Genomic DNA, 25,065 nt, shown 5'->3' with positions numbered 1-25,065 from the left:
TTTATTATAAAACTAAGACAAAACACAAGAACATCCACATAATACATAATATATCTGTACAACTCCGAGCTGAGGAGGTTAGGAGATATTGGGTTATCTGAGGTAATGTCATATTACATGGGACATATGGATACTACTGTTGCAGATAAATATGAGATAGATAGATAGATAGGAGATAGATAGATAGATATGAGATAGATAGATAGATAGATATGAGATAGATAGATAGATAGATATGAGATAGATAGATATGAGATAGATAGATAGATAGATAGATAGATAGATAGATAGATAGATAGATATGAGATAGATAGATAGATATGAGATAGATAGATAGATAGGAGATAGATAGATAGATATGAGATAGATAGATAGGAGATAGATAGATATGAGATAGATAGATAGGAGATAGATAGATAGATATGAGATAGATAGATAGATAGATATGAGATACATAGATATGAGATAGATAGATAGATATGAGATAGATATGAGATAGATAGATAGATAGATATGGGATAGATATGAGATAGATATGAGATAGATAGATAGATAGATAGATAGATAGATATGGGATAGATATGAGATAGATAGATAGGAGATAGATAGATATGATATAGATAGATAGATAGGAGATAGATAGATAAATATGAGATAGATAGATAGATAGATAGATAACTGTGATTGGTGGATAACATATAAATTTGGGACAATCCCTTTATTGTCAGTTTTTGAATAAATACTATAAAAACCGGATATTACACAGTGTGAACAGCTTTGTTATCTTCTGTATTAGCTTAAGTACTGGGAGGAGAGATAGAAGCTTATTCCAGTAGTGGTGCATTTGGCGGCATACTAAGCAGGGGCGGATCTTATGCTGATATTCCTCTATGGTGGCCCTATCATTTCTGTGTATACTCCTTTTTACGGACATCTACCACCAGGATTGAGGTATGTAAATCAAGCACACTGACATACTGGTGTGCGCCCCCTGTGGCAGGATCTGTTCTTGTTTTAGCTTCTGGTTTTAAGAATAAAAGGCTTTAAAAATTATGCAAATTGCCCTGAGGGGCTCCAGGCTCTACTAAAAGCTATGGAGCCTGGAGCCCCTCACGCTCATTTTCATAAGTGTTAAAGATTTTTATTCATAAAACAAGGGCACAAAAAGCTAAAATAGTGGGCGCACACCAGTATGTCAGTGTGCTTGGTTTACAATCCTTTATCCTGGTGGTAGATGTCCTTTAAGTGTCTTCAGATACCCCCATGATGGGGTTATCTCCAATTGAGTATAATAGTCCAAGGTTTAATAGATATGGAACTTATAATAGAAAGAAATGTTTTAGCAGGAGCTTTAGTAGGCATAAAACTTCTTGTAGTACAAAGTAATGTATCTTAGGAAGGGCAAAGTGTGATAGGACTAGTGTGCCCTTACATAACGAGGTTTGCGAAAATATTGATATTGATGGCCTTGGTGGGACTCAGACCTCCACAATCAATACAAGAAATGTAACCAGAGGAACAGCGCCATTTTCTGTGTAGTGGCCAAGCTGTGTTCCTGCAGCCCACTTTTTTGCTTTTAGTTGACGTAACCTATCATTTCTTGTGTAGTCCCAAGCTTTTTGATACAAATCTATGCAGTATGAAGGGACTCAGCTAAAAGATGACATTGTCAGTGTCTTAAAATTGTAAGGGGGGGGGGGGGTCTTACTTTTTAGAAGGACCTAATGGTGTCAAATGACCCATTTACTACAATCAAAAATTACCAGTATGACCAAGGAATGGAACAATGTGAATGGTTGAACTTCTCTTCTACTTCTATATACTGTATCTTGCAATCTTCTCAGCCTCTTCGGAATAAATTTTGATTGGTGGATGGAAATCAAGGGACCACCATTCAGCTGATATGTGTAGGTCCCACAAGTAAGGTCCACCCCACTAATTAGATATAGCTTCTGTTCATATATATTTACAATACAATAAAATTATTCTGTATCTAGCTACTGGAGTTGTGTTAGACTTAAGTTAAGGTCAATGGGTTGTTCCACCATAAGTTACTTGGGACACAAGACCTAAAGTCTTGTGATCTAGGTTATTATGACCTCTATCACTCATGAGAATGTTGGTCTTGTGTCCCTCGCTTGATCAGAGCCATAGTCTCTGTTTTGTAGGTCCAGCAATTCTATTTGATGTCTTTGGGACTGACTTTGTTACCTCCAATAGTCCATAGAGATTTAAAATAGTAGGGCACAGGTAGTGTCGGAATGGGGTTCCTTGGACCAACTAGATAAAATTATTCATGCCAAAAGACATCGACCCTACCAGCCTCCAAATCTTCTGCTGTATCTATGGGGTCCAATATTAGGTAAGAGCCCAGGCCCACTGGAGCATGCTCTGGTGGTCCAGTTCAACACTGAACCCAGAACCTTTTTTCTCATAATTAGTGAAGGTCTCAGTAATGGAATCCCAATCTCTGATCTGTGATGGAACTACCAGCTACGTTCTCATGACTGGTTAAGAATCCACTAATGACACCCTGAGCAGTATTCTGTGATGAGACCAGCGTCTCTCTTCTCAAGACCGGTAAAAGTCTCGGAGCTCTAAGTGATGGCGCTCCCATCCTCCGATATGTCCTTATGGTTAGTAGGGGTCCCAGTGATGGCTCTTTAATCTGTGATGGAACCATCAGCTTCAATATGTCCTTATGGTTAGTAGGGGTCCCAGTGATGGCTCTCTCATCTGTGATGGAACCACCAGCTTCTACATGTCCTTATGGTTAGTAGGGGGTCCCAGTGATGGCTCTCTCATCCTCTGATTTGTGATGAAACCACCAGCCCGATCTGTAATGGTGCCACCATCTCTGTTCTTTCATTGTTGGAGGTCGAAGTGTTGGGACCACCACATGACTGTTAAAGGTCCCGGTGATGGGACCCCTACCATAGAGACATGGTTAGTAGGGATCCTAGTGATGGCTCTCTCATCTGTGATGGAACCACCAGCTTCAATATGTCCTTATGGTTAGTAGGGGGTCCCAGTGATGGCTCTCTCATCTGTGATGGAACCATCAGCTTCAACATGTCCTTATGGTTAGTAGGGGGTCCCAGTGATGGCTCTCTCATCTGTGATGGAACCATCAGCTTCAACATGTCCTTATGGTTAGTAGGGGGTCCCAGTGATGGCTCTCTCATCTGTGATGGAACCACCAGCTTCAACATGTCCTTATTGTTAGTAGGGGGTCCCAGTGATGGCTCTCTCATCCTCTGATTTGTGATGGAACCACCAGCCTGATCTATAATGGTGCCACCATCTCTGTTCTTTCATTGTTGGAGGTCGAAGTGATGGGACCACCACATGACTGTTAAAGGTCCCGGTGATGGGACCCCTACCATAGAGACATCATTACCTATTATGTTATAATTAAAGCAAATCTGTTTAAAATAAGAATTAAAAAAAATACTACACCTCTCCTAAACATCTCCAAACTATAAACTTTCAGTATTAAATTAGTATAAATACAATATAACCATATACAGCAGTCACAGCATAGATAGACATATTACATAAATATATAGACTCCAGAGACAATACTGAGGCCACCACCGGGCTCCTCCACCACTCTTCATATATCCAAAAAGAATATAAATAATTCCTTACAAAAACATAGAAAATAAAAAAATACTTCCATAAATAAAGCTTATGCAGCAGGTACCAGAAGAGACTCCAGTTTGGGAAGATGGGGACGTAGACGTCGGGATGAAACGATCTGTAGACACAAGGTCAAGTCTTCACCAGTCATAACAAAGCCTCCGTCTTTACAGGTTGGGTTTGGTTCCCGTTAATCTCCAGAATAATTTTCTGGTACAGACTATACATGGCGTCTCCTGTTAGATATTGTCCCAGTTTTTTCATCCTCCTACGTAACACTTTGGGGAGTTTGCCCATTTTTAGCTGTTTGAGACCCTCCATGGTGTTTCCTTTGTTTTTAATTCTCCATAGATTTAGAAGTTTTACTACAAGTTTGGGATTCTCACAGGTCTTCAAGGTTTTTTCTATATCTTCTTGCTTCACGTGTTTTCGGGGTAAACTCTGCATTAGTTTCATTACATTTTTTCTTGTCAAATTTAATGGTCCTAGAAGATTGGACACACCTCTTTCACATTCCTTTAAATCTGGAAAAGAAAAAGAAGAAAATAAGTTTTACCTCTATATAGTTGTTAAAGGGGTTGTCCGGGAGTTAAAAAAAACATAGGGGCAGATTTACTTACCTGGTCCATTCGCGATCCAGCGGCGCGTTCTCTGCGGTGGACTTGGGTCCGGCCGGGATTCACTAAGGTAGTTCCTCCGACGTCCACCAGGTGGAGCTGCTGCGCTGAAGTTCCCCGAGGCCCGCCGGAATGCACTGAAGTTCACCGGCCTATTCCTAGTGAAGGTAAGCACGAGTCCCGCAACACTTTTTTTCTTTTTAAATGCGGCGGTTTTTCCGAATCCGTCGGGTTTTCATTCGGCCACGCCCCCGATTTCCGTTGCGTGCATGCCAGCGCCGATGCACCACAATCCGATCGCGTGCGCCAAAATCCCGGGGCAATTCAGGGAAATTCGGCGCAAATCGGAAATATTTGGGTAACATGTCGGGAAAACGCGAATCGGGCCCTTAGTAAATGACCCCCATAGTGCTTTTTGTTCCACAAACAGCTCCACACCTGGTAATGCCTGGTATTGCAACTTAGCTCCATTCATCTCTGTACAGCTGAGCTGCAATACCGGCACAAACCATAGTCCGCTGTGGCGCTGTTTATGGAAAAAAGCTGCCACGTTGTTCAACCTCCCTATAAACCAAATATCCAGCAATGGTATATGCTTTATCTAGAGTGGTCGTTACATAGAAACAAAATACAGGAGATTATATTTTGGTGCTGTAGAATATGTTTTTGTCGTTCATACTGTTACCTTTGATGAGCGGGGTGAAGGAGTCGTCTGCTTTGCTTTGACTCTTGTATAATTTAAACAAGTAGAAAGGCTGCTCCTCGGCGCTGTATGTTTCCTGTATTTTATTTATTTGCTGTGATGTCACAGATGTGCTAGAAAATCTCTGAATGAGAGTCATTATCCAGTTCTCCGGGGGCGTTGGAAACCGAAACAAGGCCTCTTCACAAAGTGTAACATCTATGGAGACAAGAAAAATGTTATTTCACAGTATCAATGTACAAGGTTGTACTAATCGTCATAATACTACTTTAATAAACTTTCTCTAATACTGCCCCCTATGTACAAGAATATAACTACTATAATACTGCCCCCTATGTACAAGAATATAACTACTATAATACTGCCCCCTATGTACAAGAATATAACTGCTATAATACTGCCTCCTATGTACAAGAATATAACTACTATAATACTGCCCTCTTTGTACAAGAATATAACTACTATAATACTGCCCCCTATGTACAAGACTATAACTACTATAATACTGCCCCCTATGTACAGGAATATAACTACTATAATACTGCCCCCTATGTACAAGAATATAACTACTATAATACTGCCCCCTATGTACAAGAATATAACTACTATAATACTGCCCCCTATGTACAAGAATATAACTACTATAATACTGCCCCCTATGTACAAGAATATAACTACTATAATACTGCCCCTATATACAAGAATATAAGTACTATAATACTGCCCCCTATGTACAAGAATATAACTACTATAATACTGCCCCCTATGTACAAGAATATAACTACTATAATACTGCCCCTTATGTACAAGAATATAATTACTATAATACTGCCCCCTATGTACAAGAATATAACTACTATAATACTTCCCCCTATGTACAAGAATATAACTACTATAATACTGCCCCTATATACAAGAATATAAGTACTATAATACTGCCCCCTATGTACAAGAATATAACTACTATAATACTGCCCCCTATGTACAAGAATATAACTACTATAATACTGCCCCTTATGTACAAGAATATAATTACTATAATACTGCCCCCTATGTACAAGAATATAACTACTATAATACTGCCCCTTATGTACAAGAATATAATTACTATAATACTGCCCCCTATGTACAAGAATATAACTACTATAATACTTCCCCCTATGTACAAGAATATAACTACTATAATACTGCCCCTATATACAAGAATATAAGTACTATAATACTGCCCCCTATGTACAAGAATATAACTACTATAATACTGCCCCCTATGTACAAGAATATAACTACTATAATACTGCCCCTTATGTACAAGAATATAATTACTATAATACTGCCCCCTATGTACAAGAATATAACTACTATAATACTTCCCCCTATGTACAAGAATATAACTACTATAATACTGCCCCCTATGTACAAGACTATAACTACTATAATACTGCCCCCTATGTACAAGAATATAACTACTATAATACTGCCCCCTATGTACAAGAATATAACTACTATAATACTGCCCCCCTATATACAAGAATATAACTACTATAATACTGCCCCCTATGTACAGGAATATAACTACTATATTACTGCCCCCTATGTACAAGAATATAACTACTATAATACTGCCCCCTATGTACAAGAATATAACTACTATATGCCCCCTATGTACAGAATATAACTACTATAATACTGCCCCCTATGTACAAGAATATAACTACTATAATACTGCCCCCCTATGTACAAGAATATAACTACTATAATACTGCCCCCTATGTATGAGAATATAACTACTATAATACTGCCTCCTATGTACAAGAATATAACTACTATAATACTGCCCCCTATGTATGAGAATATAACTACTATAATACTGCCTCCTATGTACAAGAATATAACTACTATAATACTGCCCCCTATGTACACGAATATAACTACTATAATACTGCCCCCTATTTACAGGAATATATCTTCTTTAATACTGCCCCCTATGTACAAGAATATAACTACTATAATACTGCCCCTATGTACATGAATATAACTACTATAATACTGCCCCCTATGTACAAGAATATAACTACTATAATACTGCCCCCTATGTACACGAATATAACTACTATAATACTGCCCCCTATTTACAGGAATATATCTTCTATAATACTGCCCCCTATGTACAAGAATATAACTACTATAATACTGCCCCTATGTACAGGAATATAACTACTATAATACTGCCCTCTATGTACAGGAATATAACTACTATAATACTGCCCCCTATGTACAAGAATATAACTACTATAATACTGCCCCCTATGTACAGAATATAACTACTATAATACTGCCCCCTATGTACAAGAATATAACTACTATAATACTGCCCCTATGTACAAGAATATAACTACTATAATACTGCCCCCTATGTACAGGAATATAACTACTATAATACTGCCCCCTATGTACAAGAATATAACTACTATAATACTGCCCCCTATGTACAAGAATATAACTACTATAATACTGCCCCCTATGTACAGGAATACAACTACTATAATACTGCCCCCTATGTACAGGAATATAACTACTTTAATACTGCCCCCTATGTACAAGAATATAACTACTATACTACTGCCCCCTATGTACAAGAATATAACTACTATAATACTGCCCCCCTATGTACAAGAATATAACTACTATAATACTGCCCCCTATGTACAAGAATATATCTACTATAATACTGTCCCCTATGTATAAGAATATAACTACTATAATACTGCCTCCTATGTACAAGAATATAACTACTATAATACTGCCCCCTATGTACAGGAATATAACTACTATAATACTGCCCCTATGTACAAGAATATAACTACTATAATACTGCCCCCTATGTACAGGAATACAACTACTATAATACTGCCCCCTATGTACAGGAATATAACTACTTTAATACTGCCCCCTATGTACAAGAATATAACTACTATACTACTGCCCCCTATGTACAAGAATATAACTACTATAATACTGCCCCCCTATGTACAAGAATATAACTACTATAATACTGCCCCCTATGTACAAGAATATATCTACTATAATACTGTCCCCTATGTATAAGAATATAACTACTATAATACTGCCTCCTATGTACAAGAATATAACTACTATAATACTGCCCCCTATGTACAGGAATATAACTACTATAATACTGCCCCTATGTACAAGAATATAACTACTATAATACTGCCCCCTATGTACAGGAATATAACTACTATAATACTGCCCCCTATGTACAAGAATATAACTACTATAATACTGCCCCCTATGTACAAGAATATAACTACTATAATACTGCCCCCTATGTACAAGACTATAACTACTATAATACTGTCCCCTATGTACAAGAATATAACTACTATAATACTGCCCCCTATGTACAAGACTATAACTACTATAATACTGCCCCCTATGTACAGGAATATACCTATGTCACATGATGTGGTGGACTCTTCCTTACACACTGTGTCATGTGTAGCACTTCCTTTGTGCAGTATTTTGCGGCCCAGGTTCCTGCAGTCGGTGTGTATTTGGCAGGGCGCTGTGGACGACGTCACATTGGAAAACATCCCCCTCGTACATTCTCCACAAATTGTGTTACTGTGAGGAGTCCCTGAAAAGACAGTAATATTGGATTCAGTGACTACAAATACACATTGTAACATATATAAATATATATATACTCTGATTTTGCCTTTGGCAGTTTGGTTATGGGCCAACCATTGGATTGGCTTTGTTGCGCATGGTTCTTTATGATCAGGATTGTTGGAATACATTTATTCCTTGTAAATAGTACTTACTATAAGAATCAAAACTCTAGACCCCACACCATAACCTAAATTCTTATTACAAATCTATTTCCTTACTACTGTTCAGTCCAGGATTGTTTTTTCTCCAGCAGCTCTTTCATTGGCTGCCATAGCTCCTCTAGAGAACCCGGCATTGGCTGGTCAGGGCGGGTTTTAGACACAGTGGACCCTAGGCAAAACTAAAAGTGGGGCCCCAAAATAAAACTATTTTATGAACAGTCACAGTCAGTAAGAGGCAGGGTCGTAACTAGGAGAGGTTGGGCCCCATGACAAACTTCGGCATGGGGCCCCCCTTCCCCTAAAGGCGAATGCAAACGAACGTGTGAACGCCGTCCCGTAGCACGGCAGACACACATCGGCGCACGGGACAGGAGGAGGGGGTGAGCGCTGCTCCTCCCCGTCCCTCTCCTTAGCGATGTATGGCGCATTAGGGGGAAAGATAGGACATTAGGACATGTCCTATCTTTTCCCCGGGTACGGAACCGCACGTGTCCTGCACCCTACCAGTCTGTACCCCGCTGTGCGCCCATTGCCGGCCAATGGGGGACATACATACGTTCCCCAATGGCCTTATGAATGTATCCTTAAAAAGCGCGCGTCACTTCCTGCTCTGTCACAGCCACGGCCACAGAGTGAAGACACTAAAATAGCCGCCACAAGTCACAACCATTTCTGCCTCTCATTAATTACTTTACTGTAGGCGCAGTTTAGACGCAATGTTAGATTTGGGCTCTTACATGTGATCCTCCTACAAGCTCCTCTCTGCTTCTCTCCTGCACCCCACCATGAGAATGACCCCCACAGGAGCACCCAGGTGTGTGTGTCACCCTGCACCCAGTGATCTCCTCACCAGGGGCTTCTCCTAGAGGGGATCCCCCAGTGCTGGTCTCCTGCTGCCCCCCTGTAATTCTGCACAGTATCCTCCTCAGACACCAGTGTGGTCATCCTGCTACATCCTGGGACAGTTCTCTGTAGTATCTGCAAAATCCTACAAAGTTCTTTTCTCTCTTGCTCTGAGCTGAGGATTCTGCAGATCCTGTCTGTAATGTCTGTAGTTCCTGTAGTGTCTGTAGTGCCTATAGTGTCGGTAGTGTGTGTAGTATCTGTAGTGTGTGTAGTGCCTGTACTGTGTGTAGTATCTGTAGCGTCTGTATCGTCTGTAGTGTCTGTAATGTCTGTAGCGTCTGTAGTGTGTGCAGTGTCTCCAGCGTCTCTAGCGTGTGTAACATGTGTAGTGTGTGTAGTGTCTCCAGCGTCTCTAGTGTGTGTAGTGCCTGTAGTGTGTGTAGTGCCTGTAGTGTCTGTAGTGCCTGTGGTGTGTGTAGTGTCTGTAGTGCCTGTATTGTGTGTAGTGCCTGTAGTGCCTGTAGTGTGTGTAGTGTGTGTAGTGTCTGTAGTGCCTGTAGTGTGTGTCGTGTGTGTAGTGCCTGGAATGTGTGTAGTGCCTGTAGTGTCTGGAGTGTGTGTAGTGTCTGTAGTGTCTGTAGTGCCTGTAGTGTGTGTAGTGCCTGTAGTGTCTGTAGTGTCTGTAGTGCCTGTAGTGTGTGTAGTGCCTGTAGTGTGTGTAGTGCCTGTAGTGCCTGTAGTGTGTATAGTGTCTGTAGTGCCTGTAGTGTCTGTAGTGTGTGTAGTGCCTGTAGTGTCTGTAGTGTGTGTAGTGCCTGTAGTGTGTGTAGTGTGTGTAGTGTCTGTAGTGCCTGTATTGTGTGTAGTGCCTGTAGTGTCTGTAGTGTGTGTAGTGCCTGTAGTGTCTGTAGTGCCTGTAGTGTGTGTCGTGCCTGTAGTGTCTGTAGTGTCTGTAGTGTGTGTAGTGTCTGTAGTGCCTGTAGTGTGTAGTGTCTGTAGTGTGTGTAGTGTCTGCAGTGCCTGTAGTGTGTGTCGTGTGTGTAGTGCCTGGAGTGTGTGTAGTGCCTGTAGTGTCTGTAGTGTCTGGAGTGTGTGTAGTGTCTGTAGTGTCTGTAGTGCCTGTAGTGTGTGTAGTGTGTGTAGTGTGTGTAGTGTCTGTAGTGTCTGTAGTGCCTGTAGTGTCTGTAGTACCTGTAGTGTGTGTAGTGCCTGTAGTGTGTGTAGTGCCTGTAGTGCCTGTAGTGTGTATAGTGTCTGTAGTGCCTGTAGTGTCTGTAGTGTGTGTAGTGTCTGTAGTGCCTGTAGTGTCTGTAGTGTCTGTAGTGTCTGTAGTGTCTGTAGTGTCTGTAGTGTCTGTAGTGTCTGTAGTGCCTGTAGTGTCTGTAGTGTCTGTAGTGCCTGTAGTGTGTGTCGTGCCTGTAGTGTCTGTAGTGTCTGTAGTGTGTGTAGTGTCTGTAGTGCCTGTAGTGTGTAGTGTCTGTAGTGTGTGTAGTGTCTGCAGTGCCTGTAGTGTGTGTCGTGTGTGTAGTGCCTGGAGTGTGTGTAGTGCCTGTAGTGTCTGTAGTGTCTGGAGTGTGTGTAGTGTCTGTAGTGTCTGTAGTGCCTGTAGTGTGTGTAGTGTGTGTAGTGTGTGTAGTGCCTGTAGTGTCTGTAGTGCCTGTAGTGTCTGTAGTACCTGTAGTGTGTGTAGTGCCTGTAGTGTGTGTAGTGCCTGTAGTGCCTGTAGTGTGTATAGTGTCTGTAGTGCCTGTAGTGTCTGTAGTGTGTGTAGTGTCTGTAGTGCCTGTAGTGTCTGTAGTGTCTGTAGTGTCTGTAGTGTCTGTAGTGCCTGTAGTGTCTGTAGTGTCTGTAGTGCCTGTAGTGTGTGTAGTGTCTGTAGTGTGTGTAGCCTGCATAATGTCTGTAGTGTCTGTAATGTATGTAGTGTCTGTAGTGTATGTAGTGTCTGTAGTGTCTGTAATGTCTGTAGTGTCTGTAGTGTCTGTAGTGTCTGTAATGTCTGTAGTGTCTGTAGTGTGTGTAGTGTGTGTAGTGTCTGTAATGTCTGTAGTGTCTGTAGTGTCTGTAGTGTGTGTAGTGTCTGTAGTGTGTGTAGTGTGTGTAGTGTCTGTAGTGTCTGTAGTGTGTGTAGTGTGTGTAGTGTCTGTAATGTCTGTAGTGTCTGTAGTGTGTGTAGTGCCTGTAGTGTGTGTAGTGTCTGTAGTGTGTGTAGTGCCTGTAGTGTCTGTAATGTCTGTAGTGTGTGTAGTGTGTGTAGTGTGTGTAGTGTCTGTAGTGTGTGTAGTGTCTGTAGTGTCTGTAATGTCTGTAGTGTCTGTAGTGTCTGTAGTGTGTGTAGTGTCTGTAGTGTGTGTAGTGCCTGTAGTGTCTGTAATGTCTGTAGTGTGTGTAGTGTGTGTAGTGTGTGTAGTGTCTGTAGTGTGTGTAGTGTCTGTAGTGTCTGTAATGTCTGTAGTGTCTGTAGTGTCTGTAGTGTGTGTAGTGTCTGTAGTGTGTGTAGCCTGCATAATGTCTGTAGTGTCTGTAATGTCTGTAGTGTCTGCTGAACTCTGCTGCTGGGAATTAGCTGGTCTGCACAAGAGCTCAGTGCTGAGGGACATTAATCACACTGTGCTGTACGCCACTCAGTACGCCACCTTCGGGCTGGAGTGTTTTTGTGCCTGAATAAAAAGTCGCAAATGATGAATATTAGGCGCAGAAAAACATCTGGATTGGTAGGATAAATGAGGAAACCCTGGTTATTTTTGATGCACGGCTTTGTGTTTAGTCGCAAAACTGGTGCAAAAACAACAGAAAAAACAAGTGATACGTCTGGGCCAAAGTAGATAATATATTTCTATATATATAGATAGATAGATAGATTGAAAGATAGATAATATATGATAGAAGATGAGGGATAGACACAGTTGAAGAAAGAGATCAATTTGTAGATAGATAATAGATAGGTAGATAGAAGATGTATAGATAAAGAAACAGATACAAATATAACTAGATGGATATATGATAAATGTATAGACAGGAGATAGATGATAGATATATAGACGGGAGATGGATGATAGATGTATATACAGGAGATGGATGATAGATGTATAGACAGGAGATGGATGATAGATGTATAGACGGGAGATAGATGATAGATGTATATACAGGAGATGGATGATAGATGTATAGACAGGAGATGGATGATAGATGTATATACAGGAGATAGATGATAGATGTATATACAGGAGATGGATGATAGATGTATATACAGGAGATAGATGATAGATGTATAGACGGGAGATGGATGATAGATGTATAGGCGGGAGATGGATGATAGATGTATAGACAGGAGATGGATGATAGATGTATAGACGGGAGATGGATGATAGATGTATAGGCGGGAGATGGATGATAGATGTATAGACAGGAGATGGATGATAGATGTATAGACGGGAGATGGATGATAGATGTATAGGCGGGAGATGGATGCTAGATGTATAGACAGGAGATGGATGATAGATGTATAGACGGGAGATGGATGATAGATGTATAGGCGGGAGATGGATGATAGATGTATAGACGGGAGATGGATGATAGATGTATAGACGGGAGATGGATGATAGATGTATAGACGGGAGATGGATGATAGATGTATAGGCGGGAGATGGATGATAGATGTATAGACAAGTGGATGGATGATAGATGTATAGACGGGAGATGGATGATAGATGTATAGGCGGGAGATGGATGATAGATGTATAGACGGGAGATGGATGATAGATGTATAGACGGGAGATGGATGATAGATGTATAGGCGGGAGATGGATGATAGATGTATAGACAAGTGGATGGACCCCTAATGATCAGATACTATCCAGTAAGCAATGACATTGGTAGAATATTTCTAGAATTGTTTTACAAATTTTGGAACAGCAGGGGTCCAACTACTGGAAGCCAAAAGACAACCACGGCTGGAAAGTGCCTGGCCACCCTGTCTCCTTCTTGGTTTTGCTTGGCTTACAGTATGTGGCCACACGGTCAGCCTTGGGCTATAATTATGAGACATCCCCTTTAAGGACTGATGTGTTGGTCTCAGTTCTGACTCTCCTGTTGTAATGTTATCTTCCCTCATCTGTTTACCTAGTAAATCCAGGTAAGTGTTGAAACATTTATCCCTCTATTCACAGTGTATAATTACATCCAACCCAAACCCCCAAAGTACATGGCGGATGGAAAACATAATTCACCGCATTGACTGGGCATACTGGGGTATTGAGTTACGGCCTCGTATTAATATGCATGATTTGGGTTCTGGCTCCTGCTGATTTAATATAAAACCACATTTAAGTAACCAGTCTATGTGAAGCGGCTTAGATCTCTGCGGTTTGTGGCTGGCCATGTTACCCTGTGGCAATGGGCACAAATGAGGGCGGCATTCACAGGGGCGGCACAAACTTCTATTCATATAACTAATACTACTTCTCAAAGCTTGTTTTATTATACTACAGGAAAACAGGATCAAATTGTAAGAGCAAGAGGTTATAGAAACAGCGCCACTCTTGCCTGCAGGCTGTGTTCGGTATTGCAGTTCATTCTCATTCGCTTGCATGGGGCTGAGTTGCAGCACCATGCACAATCCATAGACTAAGCATGGTTTCAAGGAGAATTCTTTTTAATCATTTTAATTAATTTTAATTGATAATTTAACAAGACACTAATTAGCAGTTGCAGCAGTGTTCAACAAGTAGCCATTGGTTGAGGAAGTGGTTTAGAAATTGTAAATTCATCCTTCCTTAGGTCCATAAGTCTTCCTCACCACATGCTAACTTCACTCTTATTAGAGTTTTTCTAAATAGATGTTTTTCGATCATAGAGAGAACTATGCAGTCTAGCACTTACAGCTGCACAGTTCTCTCTATTGCACTCCTTCAATTTGCTATCTAAGACTGCCATGGATTCCAAAATTAACCACTTCTCAGATCCTAGGAAGAACCTTTAAACTCTTTCAGCAGATTCCTCTATAAACATGTACTTAGAAAGTGTCTGTTCATAAAATTATTGGGCGTCTTAAAGGGAACTTGTCATCAGGAGGCCTTTTTCTGGCTCCCCCATGTCCCCATAGAGAATAGTGTGCACATTGCCTAAGTGTTTTTATAATAAAACTGGCCTTTTCTGATAAAAAGAAAAGTTAGATGAAAGTTTACCCTTTTCTCTGCTGAGCAGTGTCCTGTGTCCCATGGGAGTGGCCAGTGAGGACCAGAAACTGCTCTGTCATGCGTCTATTTCATTTAGGAGGGATATGGGTGTTTTTTAAATTTGAAATAGACACATAACTGAGGGTTTCGGGGAATCCGCTTCTCACTGGCAACTCCCATGGGACACTGCTCAGCAGAGAGAAAGATAAACTTTCATCTAACTTTTCTTTTATATTGGAAAAGGCCAGTTTTATTATAAAAAAAAACACTTTGGCAATGTTCACATTATTCTCTATGGGCACTAGGGGAAGACAGTAAAAAGGACTCCTGATGATAGGTTCCTTTTAAAATCCCAAAACATTTCCTATTCCTCTTTCTATAGATAATAACTTTGGCAGGCAGTCAGACATCCCTCATATATATGAGATTGTTGACTAGACCAACATTTTTTTTTTTGGCATTGACCAACTCCCCATTTTTGTGTTCGACCAAGAATAGGCGCTTTTATAAATATTTATAATTATTGTATATTTAGGTTTCTAATTTACTTTGACACTACTTTGTCGTTCAAGCAAATTAATAAAAAGTTACTACACACCTTGCTGTATTACTCCGTATCCTGGTGGGCATTCCTTGTGAGGGGAGCAGAACTCAACGTCCAGAAAAAACCCATCCATGCACTCGCACATCCTGTTGCTGGTGCTACTACACTCCTGCTTGGCGACCTGTAGCTCCTTACAGACGCTGCTGCAGTACTGACAGTCCTTGTACGAGTTCCATTCGCTGTTGAAGTAATTGAAGGGGCAAGGGGCGCACTCCGTCCTCTTCTCCACCGTGCAGTCATCCCGGACAAACGTCCCCGGTGGACACTGGTCACACTGCAGCTCGGTAAGTGTGTAGGGGTCATAGTGAGGATATTTCAGAGAATTCCCCTCTGTTATGCTGATATGGAACACCTATAAAAAAATACATATTTAGGAAATTGATGCAAAACATTAAAAAAAAGTTAATTGGATATTTTACCAACCTTAAAGGAAATCTACCCCCAGGATCACCAGGATCAAGTATTGTAAACCAAGCACACTAAGTTGTTGGTATGTGCCCTCTCTGCCAGGATCTGCTCTTCTTTTAGCTTCTTATGCCCTTGTTTATACCCAAAAAGGTTTTAAAATTATGCAAATGAGCCTAAGGGGCTCCAGGCTCCACAATTAATGGATCATTTGCAATAATTTTTAATGCCTTTTTTGTAAAGGGTAGGAGAAACTAAAAGAAAAGCAGATCCTGCCAAAGAGGGCCCATACCAACAACTTAGTGTGCTTGGTTTACAATACTTGATCCTGGTGGTAGATTTCCTTTAAGGGATGTCGAAGGTTGTGTATTAAGACAGGCAGTCCCAGTGATAATATATTGGGCTCCAGAAGACTAAGGATGGTTGTGACTCTATAGGATCTTTATGTACCATACTCTTACCTATTATTTGGGGATTCCATATATAGGTTTCCTGTTGTATTTGTTTGTATTTTCATCATCAAAATGGGTCTAAAATACCATAAAAGCTTTCAAAAAAATGCAATTTGGGAAGTATTAAAGGGAACCTGTCACCAGGGACCTCATTTTCACTAAAGACAGGTTGCAGAAGCTTATTACACTGTGTGCAAATCTGCCTTTCTGCCTTTTCTAAGCATTTGCATTACAATATAATTGTGTGTTATAACTTACCTTGCACCCTGACAAAATCCTGGGGTAGCAAAGGGGTTGGGCTTTGGTTTGGATGCATTTCAAAAAACAACATGTGGCTTGTCTTTGTTACTCACTCCTCAGCTCTCAGCCCCCACCTTTGTGCTCCTGTACAGCTCCACCTCCTGCTCCATCTCAGAGGTCACAGCCTGGGCAGCCTGACATCATTGGGGGAGGGACATGCTGTACAGGAGCACAAAGATGGAGGCAGCCTGCAGCTCAGACAAGTCACATGTTTTTTGAAATGCATCCAAACCAAAGCCCAACCCCTGTGACTACCCCAGGATTTTGTCAGGATCCAAGGTAAGTTATAACACACAATTATATTGTAATGCCAATGCTTAGAAAAAGGCAGAGAGGCAGATGTGCACTGCAGGTGTCATGGGCTTTTACAATCTGTCTTGTGAAAATGAGGTCCCTGGTGACGGGTTCAGTACCTCTTGTTGGGAGCACCTTATACAGTAAATGTTCTCATATGTAGTCACCAGGACATGGGCTATAGGAAGTTAACAACACACAATGGGAAGTTGATATATTTTGTTTTATGAAGGGTTTCTTGTTATAATATATATTATATAATACATGTAATGTTTTGGCTGTTTGTTGTAAAATCTACCGGTCCCATCCAAAAATGTACATGGAAGAGGAAGTTGTGGTGCTCTTTATATACCTGTGGTTGTCTGGCTTAGTCAATACTTGACCTTTGAGATGTGGATCTTTCATGTCTATGTTGGGTTTACTAGGCAGTGAGCTCATCTCTTCGTCTAGATTGTTGTTTTGGCTATTGGTGGTTACCTTTTACTTGCCTTAAAACGGGTTTCTCACCATAAATAATGAAGTGTTTGTAAATGTGATGGTCCAGTGATGACAGGATGGAAGAACTGGACACCAAATCTTTATATAGGCGAAGGGTATTGGGAACAGTAAATAGGATGTGGTGGTACATCAATAAAATTTTAAGTCTGTCACTACTGGAGACTCCAAGCAGTAGTGGATTATAATATAGGTGGTTTGGGCGGTAGGGGGCCCATTGCCGCCCAAACCACCCACCCAATTTTATACTGAGAAGGACCTTCACCCATGAAATCCGGCATTCAGGCAGCTTTGCTGACAGCATTTATAGGATTAACAATAGGGATGAGCAGACCCAATAAGGTCACTGTCGATCTGTGTTAGTGATCGGTCCGGCCAAACCCGATTGTGTTCGCTAATCCCTACTTGTGACTTTTGCCACCCATCCCAGTGAAGCATCAATGGCTATAATTCTCCACACACCTGCAAGGCGGCCTTAATTGGCAAAATGTTCATAAGGAGAACTCCATCTTCCCGACCCTAGTCAAAAACCTCTCACTCCGCCAAACCAGTTTCCTACGCTCTACTGAAAAGAGGCAACTATGTCGAAACAGCTACATACAGATGGGAATCTATTTCTTATGGAATAGATATACTGGTTTGGCTATTGTCCCACATCATGTCATTAGGCTTCCTGAAAGTCATGTTTGATGGTAAGGGGGCATCTTACAAGATAGCAAAGGAGGCAATATTTTCCTTATCCCATTCTGAAAAATATATTTGCATATTTCCCAGAATCCCCATAGTAGAGCATTAATGGCTGTAAGTCTCCACATACCTGCAAGGCTACCTTAATTGGCAAAGTCTCTGCAAGAAGAATTCTTACTTTCCATCCCATCCTTGAGAAGAAAACCTAAGTATTTCACATTTAGGCCTAAGATTATACAAAGTTGACCCCCATGCATCGTCACTGTAATATGATTTTGCATGAGGCTGCTCACAAGTAGGACAATCTGTTCTTTCTTCTCGAGCAGGCCGGTCTGTCCTAAACAGGCTATAACTATGTACACTATTGGGGTATTGACTTCCTCACATCCCTTTAATCTATGGCCAATTACCAGATCTGGTTTTACTTCGAATTTTGCCATTAGCGGTTACACATCAGACAAAAATCGCAAGTAAACAAAAATATTCAATGAGACGTGAACAACAATCTGGAGATTGTTACAGTCCTGCCATCGATTCCACGGAACTTAGAAATAGCTCGTCTGATCTTTCACCCAGGTTTTACATCTGATGGTTTTCTGTCCTGGTCGGAAGCTTCCCCTCGCTCACAGACATTAGACAAAAATCCCTCGGCTCTTGAGAAGGAACAGTCTGAACTTACATTTTCCAGAAGTTTTTTGTCTGCGGCTGGTACATAAATTAGGATATTATAAATATTTGTGAATTTAGGTGTTTCTATACTCGATCTACTGTGGCAATTACAGTTTTATTACCCATCATGCTTATTTTATTTAATAGGGGGCTGAAGGGGGTCTGGTCAACAAGATCCAAGTGATCACTTAATGGTTAAATCTACATTTCTATAGGTCCCAGTACATTCTTGATGAGTAAGCCAACACTTTGGAATTTCAATTTCAATTCTGTTTCTGAATATCCTATGCAGACCTATGTATCTCCATGGTTACAGACTACAAACAAACCCTGTGTAGTCTGATTGCGCAGTCATAATCAGTTCTTCCACTTCTTGACAAAATTATAAATATACTGCGTGTAAGGAAGAAGAAGAGGACAGATAGAGAAAGGAGTAATAGATTAAAGGTCAGACTACACAGGGTTCATTTGTAGTCTGTAACCATAGAAACACATAGGCCTACTTGCCCTTCTATAAAGCAACTTCTGAAAGTGGGAATGGGAAACCTCTGGAATGCTTCTGTATCCACTGATATTTGAAGTACCTTGCACTTTAGGTTCTAGACATGTCCCGATTAAGTTAGTCATACAGAAGTCATGCCCCAAAAGGGACAATTTTAACTTCAAAATGGCCACCCCGCACTACTTCTAATATGCCCTAAGTGCATGGAGCACTGGTGTGCACACATAACCCACAATACATTCACTTTTATAGCGCTGTGGATGGGGGGTAAGTATTATGACACTGTTCCCTAAAGTTATTGGTTATACCATATAAATGCCACTATATATGTATGGCCACCGCAAAGTATAGGCGGTCCCCCATTTAAGAACACCCAACTTACATACGACCCCTAGTTACAAACGGACCTCTGGATGTTGGTAATTTGCTGTACTTTAGTCCTAGGCTACAATAATCAGCTGTAACAGTTATCACTGGTGTCTGTAATGAAGCTTTATTGCTAATCCTGATTCTTATGACAACTCAAAAGTTTTAAAATCCAATTGTCACAGAGACCTAAAAGATTCTGGCTGGAGTTACAATTATAAAATATACAGTTCCGACTTACATACAAATTCAACTTAAGTACAAACCTACAGAACCTATCCTTTACATAACCCAGGGACTGCCTGTATTTGGGTCAGCAGGACAATATTATGAAACTAATTATCATTCATAATATCTATTATCAGTACCATATACACGTATCTTACAGATGCTACAGTACAAACAACAATTAGGATTTGCCCTTCACCATCTCCCCCAACTCCAAATTTTTGCATCCTATAATAGTTGTCGTTCCACCATTTCCCACACAATTGGAATTTTTTCTCTAGTCTCTATCATTCCGGAGCAATCAGTGCTATTATTTTACTGTCAGGTGGGCAGTCCTGGAGGAAGGCAGACAGGGTGGCACCGCCCAGATGACACTTATAGTTGAATTAGCAGATTTAGCGCCAAAACTTGATTGATTTGTAACCTGTTAATTATTTTTTAGAAGAAGCACGAGGATTAATCCAGCAATACGCAGGGCTAGTTTTAGACAAAGTGGGGCCCCAAAATAAAACAATTTTATTGCTCCCTGCACAATAATAACACCAGTGGCGTAACTAGGAGAGGCAGGGCCCCATAGCAGATTTTTGCATGGGGCCCCCCTTAAAAATATTCATACATACATACATGTTGTAATAATACACAACATAACATTCTACAATATATATACTCGTCCACACATACATACATATACACTCATATGCACACATTTATGTATTCATATATACATCTATACACTAATACATGCAGTATATACAAACTCACTGTATATATATACAGTATATATGCATCAAAGTTTCATGTATACTGTTTATATACATACATACATCATATTCTTTTACATACGGTATACACCCAATGTGTATGCATAAACATGCAGTATATAGACACCATATGCACACATACTGAATCTATATACAGTATATACACACAAAATGCATATACATACAGCATATAATCACACATACAGTATATACAGCGTTTACACACATACTGCATATACATGCAGTATATACATACAGTACATGCAGCATATACACACATACATACAGTACATGCAGCATATACATACATACAGTATATACGGCATATACACACATACATACAGTACATGCAGCATATACACACACATACAGTACATGCAGCATATACATACAGTATATACAGCATATACACACATACATACAGTAAATACAGCATATACACACATACAGCAAATGCACACATACATACAGCATATACTGCAAGCAAATACACACATATAGCATACATTAATTAACTATACATACATATATAGGGACTTACATATCTTGCAGTGGGGTGGGTCGGTTAGGAGGCATCCTGCAAGCCTAGGAAGTGTGCTGGCCGGGCGGCAGCAACTTGGTGGGCGGCCGTGGGAGCAGTGTGGAGGGCCGGCGGCCGCGGAACCAGGGAGCCTGCCGGACGGCCGCGGGACCAGGGAGCCTGCCAGGCGGCCACGGGAGAAGCGTCGATGGGGACTGGGGTAACGGCCGGGTGTTCGCGGGAGCAGCATGTCCGCCGGGCGGCCGCGGGAGCAGCGCTGAGGACGGGCGGGCAGGCAGCTGCAGGACCAAGGTACCTCCCGGGTGGCCGTGAGAGCATCATGCTGGCCGGGCACCAGCGGGATAAGTGTGAAGGGTGGTCGGGAAGCTGTGGGACCAGTATGCCAGGCGACCTTAATGTGCCGTATAGCAGGGCCCGGGTGGCGGTCGGACGAGGTATGGAAATACAACGCAGTCTCCAGACATTGTGATTGTGCCGCCGCCCGGGCCCCTGATGCTCACGGGCCCCGTAGCAACCGCTACGGCTGCTACGGTGGTAGTTACGCCACTGAATAACACTTTGTAGTTACACACAGTAGTAGGTAAGTGTCTGTAATATGGGGCTGTAGGAGAATGTTATAGGAGATAGACAGATGATAGGGAGATGGATGATAGAAGATAAATATGAAAGATGATAGAGATTTATAGATGCAGAAATATAAAGTAGATTATTAATAGATAAATAGAAGATAAAGGGATAGAGTAGCAGAGAGCTAGAAGATTGATTGATGAATAGATGATAGATAGGAGATAGATACATAGATAGATGCATATATATATATATATATATATATATATATATATATATATATATATATATATAGATAGATATGAGATAGATAGATATGAGATAGATAGATAGATATGAGATAGATAGATATGAGGTAGATAGATAGATAGATATGAGGTAGATAGATATGAGGTAGGTAGATATGAGATAGATAGATATGAGGTAGATAGATATGAGGTAGATAGATATGAGGTAGGTAGATATGAGATAGATAGATATGAGATAGATAGATAGATATGAGATAGATAGATATGAGATAGATAGATAGATAGATACATATGAGATAGATAGATAGATAGATAGATAGATAGATAGATATGAGGTAGATAGATATGAGGTAGATAGATATGAGGTAGGTAGATATGAGATAGATAGATATGAGATAGATAGATATGAGGTAGATAGATATGAGGTAGGTAGATATGAGATAGATAGATATGAGATAGATAGATATGAGAGAGATAGATAGATATGAGATAGATAGATATGAGATAGATAGATAGATAGATACATATGAGATAGATAGATAGATAGATAGATAGATAGATACATATGAGATAGATAGATATGAGATAGATAGATAGATAGATAGATAGATAGATAGATAGATAGATAGATATGAGATAGACAAATTATAGGAAATAAATAACTAGACAGATAGATAATAGAAACATATACCCACCACTCCCAGGTGATATAAATGTGTTCTGGTAAAGTGATGGATACACTGGTGCTTACTGGGGGGATTTACATATAAAGCAACTCAGGTAATTTACTGGGGGCCCCAAGAATCAGGGGGGGCACACACTTTCTTATGACACCAATGCAATTAAAAGCTATGGCCAAGAAGGGATAAATAGACTCTGCTCTCTGCATTAAGGGACCCCTAGCTTGCTGTCCCCAAGTGCCAAATCTCCCTCTTTGTCGGTGGCTCATCATAACCTTGGATTTCTACCTCCACTGACAGTAAGAACGGTTCCTACCAAATTACAGCAAGCAGAGATCCTACCAATAATGAAATGGCTGCAAAAAGAATAGAGGAATATTGTCATCATATCCCTTAAACAAACTCGTCTCTGCTATGTCTATATAATATCGGAATATAAGGAAGGTCATCCATAATCCTCATCTTGTACAATATTCTCTCCTCCGGCATCAGATCCACAAGACGTCTGCAGTCTGTGCCTTTCAGCAAACCCCCTTTGTCCGCAGAGCCGTGTAGCAGGGCCGGTGTGTACTCACCACCAGAAGCGTGCAGCTAATGAGCTGGTACATTGTGGTCTGTCTCCAAACCTCAGCCTCTGGGAGCTCGGCTCTGCTCTGCCTGCTGCCACGTCCAGCCTCTAGGTTTTATAGCGTTACTCCAACCTCCGAGCCACAACAGGAAGTTTTTTTAAAGGGCATCATTTCATCTCATACTATTCTATTCATAAAAAACAGCTGAGGTCGAGATCATATACGTCGCCCAATGACACATCGCTCTAGGACGCCGCAGATTCCAGCTCTGTTCATGCTGTTTGGAATTTGACCTTGTTATTAATTATCCCGTAAAAGGGATTTTCCATTTTTTACAAACAAAAGGATAAATGCTTGAAAAGTTATACAACTTTCTCATTGGCTTTGTGTCGAAATTCCTCACCTTTCGCAAGATATTAGTGAATGAGGTCATTCTGTCATGTACATAGCCAGAATGTAGAAGTGGAGACAACGAGGCACATTTACTTATCCGGTCACAGGAGGTCACCAAAAGTGAAAATTGTCCGTGTATAATGCCCTGTGCCGCGATTCACTAAGATCGTGCGCCCGATATCCTGCATGTGTCGCTTCCCCGCTCAGGTCCGACAGAGTTCATCGTCTTCTTCCTGGTGCATGTAAGTGAATTGTCTTGCAACACAATTTGAAGGTTAAATCCCGCGCTCAGTCCGAATCAGTCGGAACGTCTGACGGCCCACCCCACCATTTGGGTCGCATGGAAGCCGGCGCCGCTGTGCCAAAATCTGATCGCGTGCAACACAATCCCAGCACAGACACCTGTTAAATACCTCTCCAAGCTGTGCAAATCCCGAAAACGGTGCAAAGGCCGACAAAGGTGCGATCCGCGACCCTTAGTAAATAAGCCCCAATTGCCCAGGCAAACTGCACTACATGAACTCACTAATGTGCAGGGTGCACCAGATTATTCCAGACTGGCGCAGGGTCTTCATCAATCTGGTGCAGTTTGCACATGTATTTATGTGCAACGGAAGACAGAAAAAAGCCACAGCCAGGTTAATAAATTTGGGCCAATGTATCCAGTATAGACAATGCTCTGCAAGCTAAACAGCCTGGAGTCCAGACTGATACATTGTAGTAAACTACCAAAGAGAGAATGCAGCTGCTCAAAGACTGATTTGGCAAGATCTGTGCAGCGCTGCGTAATCTGTGTACGCTATATAAATAAAGGAATTATTATTATTATTATAGAGCAATGTCTAAATTGGATTCAATTCATTCCATAGTTAATTGATTACATTCAATTCATAGTCAATAATTCTGTACACAGCTAATCCTGTTCTGAACGTCTATGAATATCTGCAGGATACTACAAGTCTCATGATCCCTCAGTTCTCAGTAACAGATCCTCCCTCTTATGATTTGCTCCAGATGGTGGACAGTCTAGTGGACTGTCCTGGACTGTTGCCATAGTAATGATGTGTAACTGCCATCACTACACATTGGGGCAGATTTATCAAGTGTCTGAAAGTCAGAATATTTCTAGTTGCCCATGGCAACCAATCACAGCTCCCCTTTAAAATATTCATGAGCACTGGTAAAATTCAAAGCTGAGCTGTGATTGGTTGCCATGGGCAACTAGAAATATTCTGACTTTCAGACACTTGATAAATCTGACCCATTACCTAACTGAGATGACTTCTGACCACAACATTGACCGTACTCAGTGCACTGCAAGAAACCAACTACAGCCAAAGATATTGATGATCACATGACCCGCCCAGGCAGGTGCAGGACATGTGATGTGGACATGTGACCAGTGTCCATCTTCTGTCCTGTGTCTCCTTCACAGGGACAAAGTAAATGGACTGATTAAAGGGCC

General features: G+C 41.0%; 1 protein-coding gene across 1 annotated transcript; it reads right to left on the bottom strand.

The window, feature by feature from the left end:
- TNFRSF11B (TNF receptor superfamily member 11b) lies at positions 1–23,342 on the bottom strand. Its single transcript, XM_072151279.1, has 5 exons — positions 23,214–23,342; positions 15,438–15,795; positions 8,435–8,620; positions 4,945–5,160; positions 1–4,166 (listed from the first exon to the last, which is right to left on the bottom strand). Exons 1-5 carry the CDS (start codon positions 23,244–23,246, stop codon positions 3,790–3,792), a joined length of 1,170 nt encoding a protein of 389 aa, XP_072007380.1. The 5' UTR covers positions 23,247–23,342; the 3' UTR covers positions 1–3,789.
- Positions 23,343–25,065: the final 1,723 nt, after the last annotated feature.

This window comes from Engystomops pustulosus, chromosome 5, assembly GCF_040894005.1.
Source record: "Engystomops pustulosus chromosome 5, aEngPut4.maternal, whole genome shotgun sequence".
In the NCBI taxonomy this organism is placed as follows: Eukaryota; Metazoa; Chordata; class Amphibia; order Anura; family Leptodactylidae; genus Engystomops; species Engystomops pustulosus.
Note: the sequence above shows the minus strand (reverse complement) of the source record. Positions and strands in the feature narration are given on the sequence as shown.

Bases quoted from the DNA above. Each gene is read 5' to 3' on its own strand.
- TNFRSF11B (XM_072151279.1), bottom strand. From the start codon at position 23,246: ATGTACCAGCTCATTAGCTGCACGCTTCTGGTG. The intron at 15,796-23,213 runs GTGAGTACACAC...ATTTTTTTATAG, and splicing joins TTAGCTGCACGCTTCTGGTG to GTGTTCCATATCAGCATAAC. The intron at 4,167-4,944 runs GTAACAGTATGA...TTTCTTTTCCAG, and splicing joins CTTCACCCCGCTCATCAAAG to ATTTAAAGGAATGTGAAAGA.